The following is a 14882-nucleotide window of genomic DNA, read 5'->3' on the forward strand; positions in this document are numbered from 1 at the left end:
CAGACTTTTTGCAACTGGTAAGAAAGTTCCAGTAAAGTAGGAACTTTCTCATGAATGAACAGTTAGAAAACCCTCCAAAAAAGTGATTAATCAATTTTATTACATGGCCTAGTTGAATACTTGATTCTGATTGGTCAATTGCGGCGGCCTGTTATTTCTGCATGGCAAACCGTTACTAAGTATACCAGAGCGTTGCTATGGAGGGAGTTCTAACCTCCGACACTAAAGGACGATTTAAATCAACATTTTGTGTCAAATTATTGTTTCAAAGTAAGTAAGTAGCCGTGTAATAAGCGGGATAATGTAAAGCGAGCAAGTCATTGTTGCAAAATGAACCCCTGGGGCAACGATCAATCGATTTAGAGGTCACCTATTAGTGTAAATTAACCTTGAACTATTTTAATAACTGATTAATCGTAGAGGAGGGAAAATGTAAAAATTCTTTGATTACAGCTCCTTTAATGCGAAACTGAATATATTTTGGTTTGTGGACGTAATGGGGCATCATGTTGGGCTTTGTCAAACACTAAACTACATTTCTCACTATTTTCTGACTGATAGATTTTCTTGATAAAATCATTATTTATAAGTGAATGAATCAAAACTTCTTTAGCTGCACAGTAACAAAATGTCATGTAAGCAATCACAGGGAAAACAGTTTTAGGTTAAAACCTGCCTTAATGTAGTTGGAAAGTTAACATTTTTAGACTATTAGATTACATAATATGATACCTTCAAGCACATTCTGATTTAACTCTGAAGCCGATCCTCTCTACATGTTAAAATTATGTCTAAACGAATATTAAAATGAAACAAATGATCTCTGAAAAGACACACATCTAAGAAAACCAGCCAATATTCAGAGGGATACTTGATGTACAACTTGCTGATACAGTATCACTCGAAGATGAAAACAACACAATCCAAACTATTATACTTCTTATCGCCTTGGCTTTTTCTTAGGTCATGAAACACCAGAGTTCACGTACGGACGTGAGTGATGTTCTCAGCATGTCAGTGACCAAGGAAATGAACTCTTGCTGCTACATGACATGAAACAGCACTTCCTTTGAAAAGGTCACCTCTCAGGTTGGAAGTACCGATTTGTTTCAGGTTTAATAAATCCAAAAGAGTGAGAGGCCTCTCTGACATCTCCAGAATGAGCGTGGCCACAAGTGTGCGTGTAGGTACAGTACGCAGTGTGTGCGTTTGAAGGGACTTCCCTAAGTGTTTGTGTGTGTGTGAGAGTGCGTGGGTGTTTGAAGTAATCTGATCTGAAAGCAGGTAAAGCCCACATAACACACGAAACAAAGAAACTTAGTGAAGGCAATCTCTCCGTCGTTTTTTTACTTCTTTTTCAGAGAAGGCGGAGAGCCTGAAACGACAGACTTTATACGCAGTAACTCACTTTGGTGTACAGTACAGTATAGATTGAAGCGAGAAAAATCAATAGAATATCATCTAGAAAGATAGTAATGGATTTCTAACTTAATGGGCTCACACAGGTCTATCGATTAGCAGGATTAACATCTGCAATACCTCAACAATCTGATTTGCATTTAAATTACTGTACGCTCTGCGCTGACACCAATATAACAAAGCAGACAAACGTATAGCCAGCACAGCGGCGCTCGATTGTGCGGTCTGACTTTAGTATAAATATTGTTTTACCAGGAAAAAAGGGTACAAACTATGTGAAAGGAAAAGTTGCAGTGCTGACAGCTTGCAAACTTTGAGCAGTTTTGAATTTTGAAATCGTCTAGACAAGGACGAAAAAAGAAGAAGGAACATAAAGTCAGACTGACTCGGCTCGGAGCTGTCTCCTGTAAGACTGAAACAGCCATAACTCTTTTGGGGCAGCTCATCTGAGCCTCCCCGGGTAGATCTTAGTGAGGAAACAGTGTGAGTGTGTGTGTATATATGGAGGAGGTGGTGGAGGAGGATGGGGAGGGGGAATGGCAGTGTGAGGTGAGATGTTGGGAGGGCAGCGAGGTGGGGTGGGAGTTTGATGGACTGCGCTGTCACCTCCCGCTCAGCGATTTACGGCGGCGGTGCTGCTGACGAGCGCGGGGCAGTAAACAGGCCGGCCGGGGGCGTATTTCACAGAGAGCTGGCTTTTATGAAGAACACCAGGACGGCTCTACCCACAGCTCCGCCCGGCCCGCCGTGACGGATGGAGAAAGACGCATGACAAGCTTCATCATTGTTTGTAAATCTTAACTGTTCCCGCTCACTAACTCCAGAAGGCAATTTTGCGGAGACAGCGGGGCCTGCGGAGGGGGAGGGCGGAGAGAGGAGGGAGGGAGGAAGAGGAGGCTAGGAGGGGAGGGGGAAAGGACAGCGTGGCACTCCTGAAGGTTATTTGGATCTCTGTATTTGGCCAACTGATTAGTCCTATCCGGGGAGGGAGATAAATCTGACGGGCGCTGGTTGGCAGCCAGGTAGAAGAGGAGGGCAGGTAGGCTCAGAAAGCAGAGCTATTTCCTCCTCGTGGATGATCCAGAGGTATACAACATGTTCGGTCAAAGGATTAAAGGTGTGGCTGAAATCTGATGTGCAATAAGCATTGACCCCAAAGAAGTTACATCATGTACTTTTTGTTTAACATGACCAACACACAGAAGTCAACACAATACTAACAATGTTATGAATCAGACAGCTTGTGAACTTTTTCCAGTTCAGATTTTAGTCTGAACATCTGGCTCATGGTTTTGATTAAACAAACTGGGCTCCAACTTGCGCAAGATTTGGCCTCGAGATTAAGGGGAAATACTGCATACTGTACAACAACATGCCGAAAATACACTCGCAGCCAAAGCCGACACTCACAGAGAGTAACACAAACATTAGTGCAAAACTAACTTACATATTCATGGACGCACACACGATAAAAAGAGTCCGTCAGCGATCACTGATGTCTCCGAAGTCGGCGCAGTAAACAAGTCCGGGCATGTCTCCAATCTTGGGATTTATTTATCGATATTGGGTCATTCAAATGAGAAATGATTCGAATCGGAAAAATCGTTTTTTTAAACCAAGTCTTTAAAAAAGATTCTAAAGATCTACTAATTGTTCAATAATTTTTCAACCAAACAGAAGTATAAGGTGACAGCTTATTAAATGTCAAGGTTAGTCTTTTTGATAGCAAAATGAATATTTTGGGTGTATAAGGTTATAAGTCAGACAAAATAATGAATTTGAAGACATCATCTGGGGCTCCAGGAACTTTTGTTTTTTGTTATTTTTGTAGACTAAACGACCAACTAAAAATAAAAAAATAATTGTTAATTGAAGGCCTTGTCCAAAAGCCCCAGAAAAAAATGAAAATACTTATTTTATATTTAGCATCCTAAACTTAGATTTTCATCTCCACTTAAAATTTAAGCTTCATGTCATTCTGGGTAAAATCAGATTTAAAAAAAAAGTGAAATATATTAATTCAGAATATCAGAAATACATCTACATACTCTAAGTAGAAAAGCTACAGTGCAGAGAAGAAATTAACACAGCCACTCAACTTAAGATAAAAAGTTAATTATTTGATGCTCACAAGAACAACACGCTTATACCCCTGCAGAGTGATTTATACTCGGCTGATAAGATGTGATTCAGCCTTGGAACCACATCAAGGACACAGTCAAAGACTTACGCACACACAGTCGTGCAGACAAGGGAAAGGACAAGCTTCAAAAATGTTTCACACAACATCTTAGACACTGAGGCTCTAACAGAAAGACTCCTCTGCAGGAACAAGGCTCATCTTCAGTGTCCTGTGTAGATACGACTCACTCCCACGCACTGGACTTGGCAGAGGTTAATACAGAGTGGGAACCAAATGAGACTGACTCTGAGGTAACAGTGCTGAGTCAAGCTCTTGGAAATCTCCTCTCTCAGCTCTGTGTTACAAAGGACACTGAGAACAAAATGTTGGAAAGCAACGTTAAACAGTAGTAGATTCTACTTCTGATCCCTCGTAAGATACATTACCAAGAAGAGCATTTTCTACTGCATCTGGAAGGATAGATTAACCCTTTAATCCGGGAAAATATTTACAATAAATGCACAAGGATATTTTGTATGGTGGTCAGCATTGTCCTGCATAAATACACACTTGGAAAACGATGCAAAGTTTAATATAGTTTAAAGTTATATTGCAGTATTTGAATGTGTTACAATCAAAATTTGAATATGTATAAAAGAGGGATAGCTCTCTTCAGAGACTTTGGGATGCATAGAAAACTTTAAATAACTGTCCTGTCGCATTAAATCTTTGATAACAAGATTAGCCAAAAGCTGACTACCAAACACTGGCACACAACAATTGTGTCTGCATTGAGTGGGTTTTTTTTTATTTTTCCACATATAAAGACAGAAAAACAGAAAAACTTGCAACCTATAACGAGATGTTGCAAGTAAATATTGCTTGCTTTTAGGGGGTCACAAGCCAGAAAAAAAGCGTTGGAAATCCTGATTTTGTAGTTTTTTCCTCTGTTATTGGAGCCTGAGACAACGCCAAATTGTTGGACCACCTGCTGAGATTGTTGTTCTGTTGTAATGGAGCGTGAGGATTTCACGGCAGGAGGGCTGACGTGGGACCCTCACAGGAAACGGACAGGTGAAAGTCATAAACAAATACAGGTACAAGAGGAGATATGGGGGTCTTTAGGTTTGTGATGCTGGTGGTGTCAGCGGTTTATTACGCTAAAAGAAGGATGTTGATGTTGTCGTAATATTGCTCCTCCCCTAAGCCCTTTGTAAAGTGCTAATAATATACAATTTGTTTTACACATATATGTTAAAGGTTGGTAAGATCAAAGATTATACTGCTTTATTTTGAGAGGAAAAACAGTAGTGATTTTTGTTTTTTGTTTTAGTTTAACTATTTTTGCATGTCAAAAACAAAGCTTACAGGACAGAGTTGGTTCATTACAAACAAATTAAAGCTTGATTAAAAAAAAGAATCCTTCACATGACTGAAAAAATATCTCTGCACTGAAATTATGCAAGGTGCGTCGCAGGGCAGCACAATGAAAGTAAAGGTGGAAGAATAGCATCCAGCATAGTGTCCACCATGCATGCACAAACAACGAAAAGAGCGCCACCTACAGATGTTTTATATTCAGTCAACAATCTCACCCACACCGTTTTTGCTTCATGAATATATCTGCAGCCTTTTTCACTAAACTGGTGACATGCAGGATGCAACCTGCAACAGGAGATCATTTCCTCCTGCTTTGATTTGGACACATTTTACTTTTTAAAGCAAATGCCATACAGTACTCTAAAACCCATACACAACCATACATATTAATGCTATATAACAAAAAACTACTACAACATATTTATCTTCTATTTATGAGTGACATTAATTTTTGAGACAGGCAGCCAGGATTTGTTATCGAGCCTCTGAAAGCACCAAAAGATGTTTAATACTCGGACCAATCTTCATCTTATCTCACGCACTTCATCCACTTACACGCATTCCTTTCAAAGCTCCACAAATATTTTACCAGACATTTAAAGCAATACACACAATCTGATTTACCCACATTCACAGGTACTAAGAAAGCAAAGAATTCCAGGTAACCACTGTCAGCAGCAGCCATGAGATTCCCATCTGAGATTAGTGGGTGTAGAGTGCCAGTAATCTACTAATGCATGGTCAGAAATCAGACGTACTCCATCTTTAAATGAGACAAAAAGAGACACTGCTGCTCAGTTAAAGCTGGTAACTTTTTCTATGACTATAAAATACGTCAAAGCTTGAATACCCTAGACCGCTCGGGACTTTTAAACAAGTTACAAGTTACATTAGTGCTGTTATTCCCACTCACCATGTCTCTATTTGCTTTATCCTACCAATTTGACCAATGTTTAGACGAATGTAATAAATGCCTCAGGACAGTTTAGGTTATTAAGCTGTAGTTTGTAGTAGTTGTAGTTGGATTTTTTAGGTTGTAGATGTTACTGCATAAAGCCTGAATTCAACAGGGCACAGCTACTTTAGAGGAGATGAGTCAGTCACAGGAAAGATGTGAATCAATTCATTTTTCAAAGTGAAACACCCGATGCACACTTCAGATTAGTGGTGCAACGATTACTCGACATTGTCTACAAAAAATCAATGACAAAATTAGTTGCCAACAAATTTAATTGTCAATAATTAGTTGGTTACGTCATCGCACGTTTGTCATGCTGTGCGCAGACATAACATCGTTTTCTGGAGCTGACTTGCTGAGGGGTGAGCCATCTCGCATCCTTACTATCTCTGCTGAGAGTTGTGCATGCAAAACAGCGACCGGGTAGCGACAGGTAAACAAAACATAGTAGAACCCTCAGTGCTGCAAAGAAAAAGATCACCTGCAGGATTTGTAAAGTGGATCTTTCTTGTCACAGGAGCTTGTCGATAATGCAAGAGCATGTGATAAGGTATATATATATATGATATATTACAACACAACACCAACATTTATAGTGATTTAATGTAGCCGCTGGTTCAGAACAAAACCTATGGATGTCATCATTAAGAGGTATCGATTGGAATCCTGGCATAATACATGCACTATTTCAGATCAAGACGATGTGTCAGTCAGCATATATTTTAAACATTTTATCAGGATGTTGCTCTTACATATTTCAGTCTTGTATGATTGTACTTGTGACTGTTTCGTTGTTGGCTCTTAGTTACAGCCGTAAGATCTGTGTTTTTAAATGTCATTAATGACTGTAAATGATAAAAAGTTAAGGCTGAATAGAAGAGCAGAGATTTCATGAACCTTCTATACTCCTGTTTAAAAGAAAAGAAAATCTAACTTTGCTGCTTTTTGGTTCATTCAAGTAAAATCTCAGTCCGGAAAACAAGTATAACTCGAGTCACACTTCCATACACAGCTCTGTATTTGAAGTAAAGTAAAAAGTAAAAAAGTTAGTATAGTTAAACTTAAGAAGCTTCACTTTTTTTTATCTTATACATTTAATGACACTCTAGTCTTGAGTGCACTCCTCCCTTGAATGTACTTAACCACACAGTTGATAAATTCTGGATAAAACTTTATGGGGCCTGAGAAATGTTTGATTATATATGGGACTGAGTGTGTGTGTGTGTGTGTGTGCGTGTGTATCACTCACAGGCTGCCATGGTCTCAGAGCAGTTGTTGTTGTTGTTGTCCTCCAGGCTGAAGAGGGGCGGCACACAGGTGGTGGAGCCCAGGCCCTGAGTCAGGTATGTGGCTGCTGGGTAATAGGAATGCATGCGGTACTGAGAGGACACGTTGTGGCTGGACAGGCGACCGTCACCATGGGGCATCTGCTTTATACAAGAATACACAAAAACAGACAATTCATCAGAGAGGTGAGACTATTGTCTTAAAACACTGTATATCTTAGACGATAATCATCAGCTTGGTATTCCCAGCTGGAAATGTTTTGTTCTAAGAACGTTCTGAGAATGTTACATGCAATGTTCTGGTAATGTTTTGAGCGGGCAGTTTTTATTTGGTTCCTTTTAATGGTAGGAGAACGTTCTCTGAAAACATGTTCAGAACGTTGCAGTGAGAATGTTCAAATCACATTTCAGGAACATTTTATAAATCACGTTCTGATAGCTCAGGTCGTACTAACATCCTGAAGAGATCATCAGAATGTTGCAGTGAGCATGTTCTACCTTTGTTTTGAGCAAATGTTTTATAAAAGGCGTTCCAAAATCCCAGGCCTCAATAACAACCTGAAAATCTCTTCAGAATGTTGCAGTTCAAACGTTTTGTCTTAGTTTAAGTTTTAACGTTACTAGAACTTTATTTCAAATGATAAACATCTTTAAAATGTTCTTTGAATATTAGATTAAAAAGTTTTCTTTCAAACGTAACTAGAACTTGGAGGTACTGTTAGCCAATGTTATGGAAACGTTCCCTGCTAGCTGGGTTGGCCGATATCAAATGCTAATCCAATTTTCACTTCAAAAGCTGCATACCCCTGTGTGTCAAAGAGACTGGCTTCAATTCACAACAACAAACAACAATAGTGAGATGCTAGCAGAGAATGTAATGTTAGTCAAAGCTTGCAAAATGTCAGCTGTCAGTGTTTTCCCTCGAATATTGAATGATATGAATATTTTTTACATTGCACTAGGATGGGACGGGTACCCTGTAACTGCCGATACCCAGGTCTAGGTACCAGAATCAGCATTTGTCCTTTTGAAAAGCATGTAAAAAGTTTGAAAATGGCAAAAAATAAGGAAAGAAAGAAAAAGCCCAACGATTTCATTAAAACCCAAGGTGAAACCTAAAAACCTCTTGTTTTGTCTAAGAATCCAAACACATTTATCTTTATATCACATATGACAAAGAAAAAGCTGCAAATCTTTGCAGAGAATGTTCATTTTTACTCAAAAAATTATAATGATATCATTGTGACGTCCTGTCCTCTCTACCTGCACTGGTTTGGTAGGTTTGGCTTCTTGGTACCATTCATGATCCGAATTATAAACATAGTTCCCAATTAATTTTCTGACAATTGACTAATGGCTTCAGCCTCACAATAAAATATTGTATACGAGTCTCACAATCTGATTTTAACATAGTGGGGGAAATCCTGCTGAGCGTTATCATGTGCAGGGCAGTGAGCAGGAGAGGACCAGAACGCAAATACTCCTTACACTGGCACAGCTATTAAAGGAATATACTTCTTCAACATCTACGGTGGCTTTGTAGTTTTTGGTAAAACATTTTTTGATCCTAATTAGATCACATTTCAAGGTGGACAACAGGTCAAGATGAGTGACAATCACCGGAGCGAAACCTCTCAATCTTTAGAAGGGCTTTGCTTCCTTCCCAAACTGGGAGGCTTCATTTTAATCTCTACAGGAGCACACTCAGGTCGAAATCTGCAAGAAAATAATACAAGTTATATTTCTAGCTGTGACTTCATGTTACTTTGTCCTTGAGGCTATTTTGGATCAGGACCTTATCAGGACTTTATGTATAAAACAAAAGGATTGTTAAATGAAATGCTGTTTATTCTCAAATCATTTTATTAAAAAATCTCTGCAGAAGGACTTTGTTTGTTTACATTGGCTATATGATATAAGCCATTTTACTCACTGATCATCCATGCATACTAATCCAAGCAACACCAGGGATATACTGGCGTTTCCATAAAGTTGTTTCCTTTTCTACTCTTGAAATCTTCAAACACAACATAAACACTGTTGTATGACCATATTCACATATGTTTGACTGTACAAACCTATAAATCAGCCATCAGATATGCATGGGCAACATTTTAACAACCTCAGCTGACAGGAGAAAAAATTGAGAAAAAATAATATATAGCAGAGAATTAGTCGTGTTTGAAGTCACAAGTCTGTGGTCTGTACTAAAAATGAGCTGCAACATGCAGGACCGGCTTTCTCCATCCCTGAAAACTTTAAAACGAGCTGTCTACTCAGCAGCAAGGCCGCCTCGCGAAGGGTTTTCAATTTCACTTTTATGGAATTTGATTTCTGTCAGCCTGTAATATGTCACCCGTATTGTCCACACCATCAATTCTCCGACAGCTTTATAAACTGTTATTTAAGCTACACTCAGCTCCTGTATTAGGCTGTGAAAAATACAATAGAGATTGGACTGGAGTCTTGAAAATGCACTAAGCTTTCGGTTTGCAGGACACATACAGCTCCAAACAAAACTGTCTTTGTGAAAGTTGCTCACAAAAGGCGAGTTTAGCTGTGCTCACAGAAAAAAGGTTTACACCCTGTAATTAAAGGCAGATCCATACAGAGTGAACAACTTAATATCATGCTATATAAACAGTTTATAAACCCTTCTCAGTGTATACTGCTTGGGTTAAGACTTCAATCACTTAAAAGCTATTTCAGACGGAGTTATCTTACAGGTCCCTCCAAGGTCAAGTCACGTGACAGTTGTACTTTTACTGTAAAGCAGGTTTTGTTCTGTGACACGTAAAAAGCAGTTGTGGACAAAGAAAAACATGTTACCATTTTACATCACGACAACAGCCTCAAAATCATTTTGATGGTACATTGACTTGTCATCAGGAGATTGGGGCCTCTTTCATCCCCCCTCTGATACCCAAATGCATGTTCTTGCACTATGCAAATGAAGTTAAACTTCTCTTGTTATCGGCCTTAGCTCAGTATTATTATTACAGACATCATTGCAGAGGGGAAGAGAACGAGGAGGACGTTAACAGAGAAGAGAAAACATAACCAAGTAAGAGGCAGGACAAGAGAATAAACTTAATGTAGACAAAATGGATTTTAGATAAATTACAAGACACATCACAAAAAAAACTATTCTTACAAATAATTGAATATCTTGTTTTCTTTAAGGTTATCTTAGCAGGTCTTTCACAAAACTGGAAAGAAACCCTGCATTTATGTCCTGTCAGAATTATAGGAGAAATTTGTTCTCTACTGGGAAAGTTCATGCTCAAGTTTAAACCACAGCTTGGAAAGTATGAGAACATTTGGGTACACGACTTGGAGTGTTGACATGTCAAATTACCCAGAGGCATTCAGGGATTTGCATTTGGTATGTAAAATAATGCACCTGGGATTTTTGCATTGCTGTTTCTCTTTTCCCACACGAAACTGCATGCTGTTAGGAGTACAGTCTAGCAATCACATTGCCTAACTCTCAGGTCTGCACAACCTATTGTTGGGATCTATGTGGTGTGCGTGTAAATGTAACTGTTAATGTGATGGGGATCGAATAAGAAACCAGAAGATGATCTTAAATATCCCCTAATTACGTGGGTCCTGTTTTGTCCCCAGTGAATTAAAGGAACACTGACAGAGGAGTAAAGTCAGGTAACATTGAGGCTGGAAATAGCTCTTCAAAGGGCTTATTCCGAGAGGTAGTTTTAAAACAGCCTGGCACGAGTGCAATCCTCCGGTCTGTCATCATGCAGCCATAGGTCAAACCGATAACCAGTTCCCCAGGAGTCTTCATCACATCAGACATGCTACAATACTCAGTGAGACTCAGAGATTGTGGCATTTAAACAAAACTATGAGCCCCCGTTTAGTGGTTTTCAAAATAAAGGGAAGGAAATTCAATCTTATGTTTGTACTAAAATCTTACAGCAGAAACCTGCGACCTAGTTGAACCATAAATCCTGTGTACTGTAACACACCTATTACCAGCAGAGTGGGTGGCAGGGTGTGTAGTGTACTTTAGGTACATGAGGGGTTATACGCAAGCAACATCATAGACTATAGAGAAAAAGATGATGATGATAACTTTAAAAACATACATCTCAAGAGCCTGTTCTTACATGTGTTTTCATGGCAGGTAAACCACAGTCAGTTTACAGTTTGGGCAGAGATGATTTGATAGCGTTTAAGTTGTGAGCTACATGAGATTAACAACTCCAGCAACACCAGTGATATATACTTGTGTCAGATGTGTCTCATACTGTACTTTCCCTAAACTCAACTTGCTGACTCCTTGGGGGGGCTTCCTTACCTCCCTGAACGGGCCTGTCTTCTTATCTGGCACCATCACCTGTCTGGAAGCTCTGCACCACCCTTATATTATCATCATCCACCTGCATGACAGCCAAGCACCACTGACAGCACAGGAGAGGAGAGGACGTGGTAGATGGCCTCACACTGATAAAGACCACAGTGTTTACTTGTGGGTTTTTTATTAAGAGGCGGGAAGAGCTGAAGATCACTATATTGTGACAATCGCAAATGTTACATTAGGTCGATGATTTAAAGGGAACTATGATTCTACTGGACTTTTTACAGTTAAAAATAACATTTGCACTTGTAGCAATTACAATGAGGTTGGTGCAGGACTATGCTCTGCAAATGTTGCAAAACAATAAATTGATATTTGTGCATAAAGGTGGTGTGTTTAATGTACATTCGAGTACCTAACCAGAACTAACAAGCATTTAAACGGCCCAACAAGAGGCAGACAGCTTACTGAAGACGCTGTGGGACTGTGAAAGGAAATCATCACCATGTGGGAATGTTCTTCAATTCACAGCTACTGGACAACCATCATAGATACAGTATTAATTTCGTCAACGAAAATGATGACGATAAATGAACGTCAACAACCTTTTTTCCATGACGAAGACGAGACTTCGATGAGCTAAAAATAGATCGTTGATAAAAGCTCTGACGACATTTTTTTTTTTTGTCAAGGCAAGACTAAAATGTTAGTGGTGGGCTGTCGCCCATTTAAAATACATATTTTCCCCCACTGTGCCTCTAATCTGTCCGTCAAAATTCAAGCAATGCAATCCTGTAACTGGCTGAATTGGTTTTAGGGCGTGTGTGGACCCCCCCTGAATCCGACCCAGCCATACTGGTGAGGATGTCCCTTAGCAGCAGCTTGACAACACCGTTAGGGTATCCATGCAAAACGGGTTTAGTCGGGAAAACGGATATTAGGACACACTTTGTTATTGACTTAATGCAATGCACAGTAGTAAATCGACAAGGAAAGACGCCCTGGGGCTACAATTTAGGTGGTAAGAATCGGGGGAAGAGTCCAGGCTAGATTGTGCAAGCTAAGGAATCTGGATATTACACAAGTGTTTAGAGAGTGCAATGTTGCGATGTTGCTTTACAGATTCAAACACTTGGTACAACCTGTCACCTTGATACCAATTTTTGATACCATATAAAGGCTTATTAAATTAGATTCAAGCGAGAATGCTAATGACTAATATGTAATGACTTTTTTTGGACTAAAACTGGACTAAAATGTTTTGAGTTGTCGCTGACTAAAAGTAGACTGAAACTATAAAGGGTAAAAATGACTGAAATGTGACTAAAACTAATAAGCATTTTCATCTAAAGACTAAATTTAAAATAGCTGCCAAAATGAACATAGCAAAGATAGTTCTGAAAAAGATTCAAAATAAAGAATAACTTTTGTTTTTAGGTCTTGTGCTCGCGACCCAAATGTCCCAACCACTCAAATGTATTTAATAAAAAATGGTGCATTTTGGACCTGAGATGGCCACCTGACCAGCAGGTAGCAATGCAAGAAAATATTCCCTCTACAATTCATTTAATCAGAAGCCTTTTTTCCACAGAAATAAACTAAAAACATGCAACATAAATGTAACTACTGTAGGGCTCATCAAGTTCCAAGAATGTAACTGTAGCTGGGATTACCCAATCAGTGAATACAAGGAGTGTGAATAAACTACACTACTACTTCACGCACGCCATAGGAAACCCATGTCCTTCAAAATAAAAGAGCAGCATAGACTTTTTGTCACGCTCTTTTTTTCCCCAAGCGCACATCTAAAAACAGTTCGGTTGTGTCCCAACCCACCATTGGAGAACCATGGTTCTAAAGGATAAATATTAAAAATAATAATGCTGCTTGCCAGTAAAAAACAAGCATTAAGAAGAAAAGGGTTATGTCAAGGACCAATCACATTAGAAGATTGGTTGAATGTGTGCATGGGACTTTTGAGTTGGAAAAATGAACTTTACCTTGTGATTTAAGACACACAGAGTATTGTTCTTTCATGTGTGTTTCTTTTGTTTAGTTTGTTTTAAAAACATAGTGAAAAAATATAAATTATTTGTACCTGTTGACTTTTTATTACAAAGAAAATTAAAATAAATACAAAGACAGAAATGATAAATGCAATAACATGATGGTAAATGTACCTTAGGGTACTCTCTATTGTTGCACTCTGCAATGTGGTCAACCTTTCACTACTATTCACAAACAACTGTGCATCAGGTGAAACCATCACGAGGATCCTCTGTAGCAACTCAAATAAAAAAGTTATGGGTGACATTTCCTATTTAAATCCTTTTTTAAAGATATAATGTACACATTTGCCAGATGCTATGATGGAGACAAGAGCACCACCACCTTCAGAATCAGAAGTTTATAAGGAGAGATGTCACAGCCGGACACTGTGACCACAGCGATGAGTGCATCACAGCAAATATGGAGACAAAATCAAAGTAACTCAAGGATAATCACTTCAGTTTGGGATGCTAAAATTGAAGTGTAGCCCATCAAATTGTGGAGGTTTAGGACAGGTAAAGGTGACAGACAAAGACACAAGAGAAAAGCCAATGGAGACGTGGTAATTATTTCAATTGTTTAACAAGATTAACTGCTTCTTTAACTTCTAATGAAATATAGTGTCACTCTTGGTGAATATGACGATACTTTCAGAGTAAGAAATGGAGCAACTGTGTATTTGTGCCACTGAAATTCATCTTCGAATAACCAGCTCTTAATGCAAATACAAAAAAAAGTGGTCCCTGAATTTAAATAACCGTAGCACGTAGCCCTCTCAACCTGACACCTTCACTGAAAATATCATAAATCACAAAGGAGGATGGCTAAATTATGCTAAAGAGTGCTAACTGATTAGCATTAATGTGCTCACTTTCTCCTTCGAGCGCTGAGGCATAGCGGTTTGTTCCTCTGCCGACAGACAATACCATTAACCTTTGCAATTCAGGCTCTGCTGTGCGCTGGCAGGTTAGCGGAGGCAGTGACCCCAAAGCTAGATGTTGCTATTGGGGGAACGTGGTGGAGGAGGAGGAGGAGGAGGAGGAGGGGGGTGGTGGAGAGGGGAGAGGAAGGGTGGACAAATGCTCTTCATAAAAAAAACAAACCGCCTCATCTGAGATCACAGGAGAGTTATAGATCTAATTTGCTTCACACACAAGCTCATCTCATTTGACACAATAGAGATACATTTAAGCATAAATCAGTGGGAAAATAAAGATTGGTGAATGAAAAACCGACTGTATGTGTATGTGTGTGTGTGGGGGATGTTAGGTACTGTCTCCCAGTGTCTCCTACTTTATGCCGACATTAAAGAGGATACTCTCATTTATCTCGAAGGAAAACAGAAAT

At 39.2% G+C, this 14882-nt stretch overlaps 1 protein-coding gene across 1 annotated transcript in view; it reads right to left on the reverse strand.

Annotated features, from left to right (window-relative positions):
• The window catches only part of dmrt1 (doublesex and mab-3 related transcription factor 1), a 33657-nt gene that overhangs the window by 13572 nt on the left and 5203 nt on the right, over nucleotides 1-14882 (reverse strand). The window contains 4 exon segments of the mRNA XM_069683873.1: nucleotides 4530-4532; nucleotides 7129-7306; nucleotides 11487-11546; nucleotides 11548-11568. Coding sequence (XP_069539974.1) covers nucleotides 4530-4532; nucleotides 7129-7306; nucleotides 11487-11546; nucleotides 11548-11568 — 262 coding nt within the window.

Source organism: Semicossyphus pulcher, unplaced genomic scaffold, assembly GCF_022749685.1.
Source record: "Semicossyphus pulcher isolate SPU_LCO1_2020_fin unplaced genomic scaffold, fSemPul1.0.p SCAF_6, whole genome shotgun sequence".
NCBI lineage: Eukaryota > Metazoa > Chordata > Actinopteri > Labriformes > Labridae > Semicossyphus > Semicossyphus pulcher.